This window comes from Fukomys damarensis, unplaced genomic scaffold (genome assembly GCF_012274545.1).
Source record: "Fukomys damarensis isolate Sample0158 unplaced genomic scaffold, DMR_v1.0_HiC HiC_scaffold_19, whole genome shotgun sequence".
In the NCBI taxonomy this organism is placed as follows: Eukaryota; Metazoa; Chordata; class Mammalia; order Rodentia; family Bathyergidae; genus Fukomys; species Fukomys damarensis.
In genome coordinates, this window is record NW_022900931.1 from 62,211,459 (window position 1) to 62,219,196 (window position 7,738).

The 7,738-nt window shown below is 56.3% G+C and overlaps 1 protein-coding gene across 1 annotated transcript in view; it reads left to right on the top strand.

Moving 5' to 3' along the window:
- The window catches only part of Mark4 (microtubule affinity regulating kinase 4), a gene marked incomplete at its 5' end in the record, with an annotated part of 26,257 nt that overhangs the window by 7,180 nt on the left and 11,339 nt on the right, over positions 1 to 7,738 (top strand). The window contains 4 exon segments of the mRNA XM_033766005.1: positions 17 to 130; positions 566 to 622; positions 3,685 to 3,921; positions 7,438 to 7,557. Of these exon segments, the coding sequence (XP_033621896.1) occupies positions 17 to 130; positions 566 to 622; positions 3,685 to 3,921; positions 7,438 to 7,557 (528 nt within the window).

The window sequence follows — 7,738 nt, forward strand, 5'->3', positions numbered from 1 at the left end:
CCCTGCGCCGCCCCAGCCCTGCCCTGCCCTGCCCTGAGCCCTCGGCCTCTGCCCCGCAGGAGAAGTGTTTGACTACCTCGTGTCCCACGGCCGCATGAAGGAGAAGGAAGCGCGGGCCAAGTTCCGACAGGTGAGGGCCCAGGGCGGTGCGCGGTGCTCCCTGGGTGCCTGGGAGGGAAGGTGGGTGGAGACCTGGGGGTGCAGGTGTGCGGCTGCCCAGGTGTGCAGGGAGGGGAGGGCAGAGCCCAGCTTTGGGGAGGGAGTGGGGGTGTTGGGTCAGTTGGGCCAGCCTGGGACCACAGGGGAACCACAGGTCCCTCTCCAGGCAGGCGATGTCCCCTGGGAGCCTGGCCCTGGGAGGACGCTGGTCCCCACGTCTTGGTTCCGAGGTCCCTGAGTCTGGCTGGGTGTGGGGGTGCCGCATGTCCCAGCAGAAGCGTCTGTGGGTCCCTGGCATCTGCTGTCACAGCCCTGGGGGCTCAGCTCGGTTGTATGTGGGTTCACGGGCCACCAAGGGAGGCTGAGGGCCGCAGGGACCCATGCAGCTCCCCTCTGCCACCCGCAGATCGTATCAGCCGTGCACTATTGTCACCAGAAAAACATCGTACACAGGGACCTGAAGGTAAGCCCCTCCCACGGTGGCCAGGGGACCCCAGCTCAGCCCACCCACCTCCCCAGGCCCTGCAGCACCTCCTGCCCCGGCACCCAGGACCCCTCAGCCCATCCTGAGCATCTGTGTCCAAAGCAAGGATGAGGGAGGGCCAGGGATGTAGCTCAGTGGCACCGCGCCGGCCTCCAAATTGTAAGGTCCTGAGTTCCATCGCTGGTACAGGGAGGGAAAAAAATGGATGAGGGGGTGGGTCGCTGGAGAAACAAAGCGGAGGAGCGGTGTCCTAGGGAGGCCTGGCTGGTGACATTGATGCCGGACCAGAACATTGGTATGTGATAGAGTCTGTCACTTTTGGCCTTTGGGCCTTGGCATTGTGCAGGATGTAGGATTTGGAGACCTGGGGACACTGCCAGAGGGCCTCAGAATCAGGGAGCTTAGAAGCCAAGAAGGACCTCGGAGGGAGAGAAGCCACCGGGGCCAGCCGGGGGCCAAGCTGAGGCTCTTTCTAAGGGGCCCCCGGCCGCAGGCTGCTCAGAACCATAGGAATAGCTTCTGGATGGGCCTTGTCTGGGCAAATCGTCTGGATTGGGTCCTTGGTGAGCACCTACTGTGTGCTGGGCTGGGAGTAAAGGGCTCCCGCTGTGCTCTGAGGTACAGGACCAGGTTTGTTTCATTGTTCTAAAAATCACTGGGCGTGCTCATGCATACCCATGATTGCAGCACTCTGGGAGGCTGAGGCAGGAGGATTGCAAGTTCAAGTACAGCCTGAGCAACTTAGTGACGTAGTAAAATCCTGTCTTAAAATAAAAAAAGGGGCTAAGGATGCAGTTCAGTGGTAGAGCACTCGCCTGGCATGCCTGAGCTCCCCAACACTGCTACACAAAACAAGAAAACTGCAGATAGGCTGAGGCAGGAGGGTCACTGGAGCCCAGGAGTTCAAGAGCAGCCTAGACAACACAGCAAGGCCCTGTTTCAAGAAACAAAAACTAAAGCTTTCTAACCCAGTGTAGACATACTTTTGGTAAAAAAGAGTAAAAATGGATAGCAAAGAAAATTAAATGAAAGCTGTCTGTAGTGGCGCATGCCCGTAATCCCAGCACTCAAGAGTGAGGCAGGATATACTTTTGGTAAAAAAGAGTAAAAATGGATAGCAAAGAAAATTAAATGAAAGCTGTCTGTAGTGGCGCATGCCCGTAATCCCAGCACTCAAGAGGCTGAGGCAGGAGGATCGCTGTGAGTTCGAGGCCAGCCTGGGCTACATAGTGAGTTCCAGGTCAGTCTCAAGTACATAGTGAGACCCTGTCTCAAAAAACAAACAAAAAACAAAACAGAAAATTAAATGAGAGACAGGTATGCAGACCCCAATTTTAGTGTTATTAGAGCTTAAAGATGTAAAACCCACTGTCAGATTGCCTCAGAAGTCTCTCCTGGCTCACTGTGAGGAGGCCCAGGGCTCCCCTCTGCCTGTGGGGAGAGGTAGGTAGGTGGAAGAGTCACCTGCAGGTCTCCCCCTAGTGGAGGGTCCTGGAACTGACTAAAATGAATTTGGGGTCCTGTTAGTGCTCCTGGAGGAGTAAGGCGAATTGTGGAGCTGCAGACACCAGGAAGGGAAATGGCACCAGCCCCACATGCTGTCAGATTCTGGTTAGGTGTGCCTTTGCCTTTGTACCAAACCCCACACGCACCGGCTTGAGGCAGGAGGTAAGGTGAGGCTGAGGCAGGAGGATTCCAAGTTCAAGCCCCGCATGGGCAACTTAGTGAGACCCTGTCTCAAGATAAAAACTTTAAAAGGCTGAGGATGCAGCTCAGTCAAAGCCTTGTGTTCCATCTCTAGTGTTTAAAAAAAAAAGAGAAGCCAGGAGAGAGGGAGAAGCAGCAGGAGGCCATGACTGGTGGCCTGAGGAGGGATGGGCCACACACGGGTGACAATCCAGAAGGCTGGTGGGGGCAAGATGCTGGGAGCGCCTCACGCCTAGGCTGTGGGGATGCCTAGGCTGCTTGGGCTCAGCTCTGCCGCTGCTGTGAGGGAGAGCTGGCTCCCCAGCCTGTTTCCTCTCCTAGGGATGATGGCGCATGAGTCCATGTGCCACAAGAAATAGAGACAACCACGACAGATGGCCTGTAGGGCAGGTGCTGTGATTGTCACGCACAGAGAGGTCTGGTAACCCACCCAAAGTCACACAGCAGTCAACCAGTAGAACAGGGATTCTCCGGCATCTGTATTCTCTTGTTGTTGTACTGGGAATTAAACCTGGGCTATAGCTTGGTCCCCTTTTAAATTTATTTTTTATTTTGAGATGGAGCCTCACTAGTGACTAAGTTGCCCACGGTTCAATCATGAGATCTTCTTGCCTCAGCCTCCCGGAGTGCTGGGATTGTAAGTGTGCCCCACCACACCTTGCTCAGAATCTATACTTTTTTTTTGTGGTACCTGGGATTGAACTCGGGACCTTGTGCTTGTGAGGCAGGTGGTGGCACCACTGAGCTAAATCCCTGGCCCCAGATTCTATACTCTTAACCTGATTTTATGCAGCATCTCTTGTAAATGACAGTTCCCTGCTGGACGTGGTGGCACATGCCTTCAATCTTAGCTCTCGGGAGACTGAGGCAGGAAGCTTCCTGCAAGTCTGAGGCTCGTCTGAGCTACATAGTGAGTTCAAGGCCAGCATGGACTACATAGCAAAACCTTGTCTCAAAAACAAACAAAAACATGATGGTCCCCACAGCCTCCTAGCTGACAGGTGTGCAGGTGAATGAAGAAATTGTTTTTGTGTTTATAGCTCTTGAGCAATCTCCTGGGTAAACTGAGGCTCAGAGAGGTTGCAGGAGTTGGCTGAAAACCTCAGCTCTGACCCCGTGTGGTAACTGATGTCACAGCACTCACTGGAAGGGCAGAGAAGTCCATGGCTTAGCTCATTTAATTCTCCAGCTACCCTGTGAAGTGGAGACTAAGATTGTTCCCACTCTGTGGAAGAGCCAGCTGGGGCCCAGAGAGGCCAAGTCGCTGTCCATGGTCACACAGCCAGGAGCAGGGTCCCCAGCGAGCCCACCCTCCGCCCCTTCCTGTGTCCCAGGCCGAGAACCTGTTGCTGGACTCAGAGGCCAACATCAAGATCGCTGACTTCGGCTTTAGCAACGAGTTCACACTGGGCTCAAAGCTGGACACGTTCTGCGGGAGCCCCCCGTACGCCGCCCCGGAGCTGTTCCAGGGCAAGAAGTACGACGGGCCAGAGGTGGACATCTGGAGCCTGGGCGTCATCCTCTACACCCTTGTCAGCGGCTCCCTGCCCTTCGACGGCCACAACCTCAAGGTGTGGGGCAGGGCTGGGGCTGGGGCTGGAGGCTGGGCCAGCCCAGGGTCACCTGGCGGGGCACGGGCAGCACCCAGGTCTCCATAGCCACAGGGCCAGCCATGTGGACAGTGCTATATCGGGGCCCAGGGTGCGAACGTAGCAGCTGAGGACACAGGTTCCAGTCCCGCTCCCTAACTCACTTGGGAGATGCCTGGTGCCTTCCTCTGGGCTCAGACTCCCAGGCTTTGTGTGAACCAGAAAGCCCTAGGCCCCTTCCCTTGGGTGTGCTTTCTGCTGAGTGTTCTTGAAAATACTGCTAAACTAGGCGTGGTGCCAGGTGTGGTGGCGCATGCCTGTAATCCCTAGCACTCGGGGAGGCTGAGGCAGGAGAATCATGAGTTCGAAGGCCAGCATGGAGTACATAGTGAGTTAAAGGCCAGCCTGAATTGCACAGAGACCCTGTCTCAAAAAAACAAACTACATGGTACTGCATGCCTGTGACCCCAGCACTCCGGGAGGCTGAGGCAGGAGGATCTCAAGTTCAAGCCCAGTTGAGCAGTGTAGCCACTTGAGACTTTGTCCCAAAATAAAGAGTAAGGAAAGGGATGGGGTATAGCTCAATGTGAAGGCCCTGGGTTCAGTCTCTAGTATTGAAAAAAAAAAAGTTATGCTAATTGACCGAAGCCAGTAGCAGGCCACAGAATGACTTCATGGCTCTGAAATGTCCCCAGTAGGCAGATCTTGAGACAGAACAGGCGCGTGGTCGCCTGGGGCGGGAGGGGGTTCACAGCGACAGGGATCGGAGCTTCCTGGGAGGTGGATGGGAAATGTTCTCAGATTGTGGCGGTGATTGTGCAACTCCAAGAAGACGCTCAGAAGCCTGGAACTGTGCACGCACAGCAGAAAAATCTCTGTCCTCCCGGACTGACGTTCCAGCAGGGGAGCAGGACGGAAACAAAATCAGTGAGCAGCGTAGATAGGGCGTCAGGCTCTGGCTGGCCTGATGCTGGAGGCGGGTGGGAAGTGCAGGGTGAGTGTGCTCGTTTTTCCCTTTGAACTTTTGATTTTGAAACGTTGCCAAGCTATGGAGAAGGTGGGGCTAGAACGGAGCACCTTCTGGGAGGCTCAGAGGCTGACGTCAGCCGCGGTGCCCCGACTGTCAGTGTGTACCCCGAAGCGTCGCACTGTTTCTGTTTGTTTGTTTTTCAGCCCTGGAGATTGAATACTCCAGGGCCTTCACACTGAGCTCCTCCACAGCCCTTTATTTTTTTATTTTGAGTGGCATCTCACTAAGTTGCCCAGGCTGGGCTGAAACTTGCAGTCCCCCTGCCTCAGCCTCCCAGAGCACTGAGATCACAGGCGTGTGTCACACGCCCAGTTTCCTCTCCTGCTGACGGATGCATGGCTGCTCCTTACTGACCCCGTGGCCCTTTGTCCCCAGAGTCTGGGCCGATTATCTCTTGAGCCCCGGCACTTCCTGTGGGTGGCACTCGGGAAGTGAAGCACTGACCCGGTCCTGGCCTCTACCCCATGCAGCGCTTGGGCTGTGTCCCCTGTCCCTGTCCCCGGAGCACCAGGAACACTGGGGTTGCTTTTTCCTCCCTCCTGGGCCACACTCAGGCCTCCCAAGCACTCTCCACCCTTAGCTCCTCCCTCCCGCCGTTCTCAGCCTCTGTCTGCGGCAGGGACGCATCCTGAGTCCAGGCTCCCACCTGTCCAGCCCCTTAGTTGGGGCTGCTCTGTGCCTCCTGGGTGGACCCGGTGGGTGTTCGGGAGATTTCCTGAGCAGGGACACTCTGCCCTGGGCCCTAGGAGGAGTGAAATCGGGAAGTCAGGCCCACTGAGATTCCTGTCTCGCTTGCATGGCCTGGCTCTCGGGCTGGGTGTCACACAGTACAGATTCAGATCCCCCGCATGGAGCCAGGAGACTTCTGTGCAGGTTGAGGCTGCCCCAGGGCCTTGTCACGTATCACCCTGGCTTCCTACCAGGTCAAGGGTAGCTGGAGCAGGTTCTTGCTGTTGTTTCCTTTCCAAATGACCTTGGACAAGTCCCTTACAGGTGGGGACATTAGGGATGTCCCCTCACAGGCAGTCTTGGTGCCTGGCTGCATGTCATACTTGCAGCCATTCCGGTGTTCCCAGCAGCGGCCCCCATCTGCTTGTCAGCATGGGACAGAGGCAGGTGGCATAGTGACTGCACAGAACAGCCCCAGGAGGGTTCGAACCCAGGCCCTGCCGCTTTCCAGCTGTTCACCCCCTTAGGCAGAATGCCTCGCCTCCCGGCTCCCCAGTTTCCTCACCTGGAAGATGGGCCTCAGAGCCACATTTAAAAGTGTCCTGAAAATGCCAGGATCCCTGGGAAACCTCAGGACACTGCCCTGTACGGGTTGGGAGATGAGCTTGATATTTAGGTGAAAGTTTACATACAGCCCTCTAGGCCAGGGTGATGGCGACCCTCCCGGGTGCCCTGAGGCAGGCGCAGGGCCTGGCTCTGCCCCAGGCCTCCTGTCTCCCCTGCTGTGTTTACACCTGCTTTCTTCCTCATTCACCCACTTTATTCAGGAATGGTGGCTCCCCTGGTTTGCCAGGCCTGGGTCCCTGGCTCAATTTTACTTTTCACAGCCCTACTGTGGCTCTTCGTGAAAGACCCTTAGAAAAAAGGCCGGCAGATAAACACACGGACGTCCTAGGAGAACAGCAGCTCTTTGGGAAATGGGCCTTGCTAGGGTGGTGGGCAAGGTCCGCTCCCTGCTAGGAGCTTTGTCTGTTTGCCAGTACTGAGAATTGAACCCAGGGCCTTTGCACTGAGCTATGTTCCCAGCCCTTTTTGTTTGTTTTATATTTTGAGACAAGTTCTGGCTAAATTACACAGTTGGGGCTCAAACTTCTGACCCTTCTGCCTCAGCCTCCCAGAGGGCTGGACTGACAGGTGTGTGTCACCATGCTCCGTGGCTGTAAGCCTAGTGTTTAGACGGTGCTTTGTCTGGGCCCAGCTTGTGCTAAGCCTTTTGCAGATAAGAACTCTCCAGTGCGCTGGCAGCACTGGAGAAGTGGGACCTGCCGTCCCCACTACAGATGAAGAGACTGAGGTCCTGGGTGCCCACGCTGTCACCCGCCTCCTCGTCTGGCTGACAGATCTGTTTCCTGTGAGATTTCTCTGAATGAAAAGCTATGGAGCTTAAGACTCTTTCCAAGTTGCTGCATCTATAATGTGTTCCTATTTATTTATTTATGGGTTTTGGGAGACAGGGTCTCACTGTGTCGTTTAGTCTGGTCCTTAACTCACTATGTAGCCCAGGCTGGCCTCGAACTTGCAGCGATCCTCCTGCCTCAGCCTACTGAGCGCTGAGACCACAAGTGTGCACCACCACGCCTGGCTTCTGTTTTAGAGATGAAGAGCCCAGGCTGGGCCAGAGGGCTGAGGCTTTGCCCTCTGCACTGGGGTTGTCGCTCTGTGTTGGGTGGAGAGGAGCGCGCATGTGGTGAGGGGCTACGGGTCAGGTTCCTGCCCCAGCGACCCTGTTCCCCCTGCAGGAGCTGCGGGAGCGCGTGCTCCGGGGCAAGTACCGCGTCCCCTTCTACATGTCCACGGACTGCGAGAGCGTCCTGCGGAGATTCTTGGTGCTGAACCCCGCTAAACGCTGCACTCTCGAGGTGAATCCTGGCCCTGACTCCCCAGAGCTCTGCCCAGCTACGGGGTGAGGCTCCCAGGCCCCTCCCAAAGTCCCTCGCAGCCTCACCCACTTCCTGCCAGGCAGTAATTAGCTAATGAGCTCTGGGATGATTACAGGGTGCTGGGACCGCAGGAGGGCGGGGCGGGCGGGGCCGGCTGGCC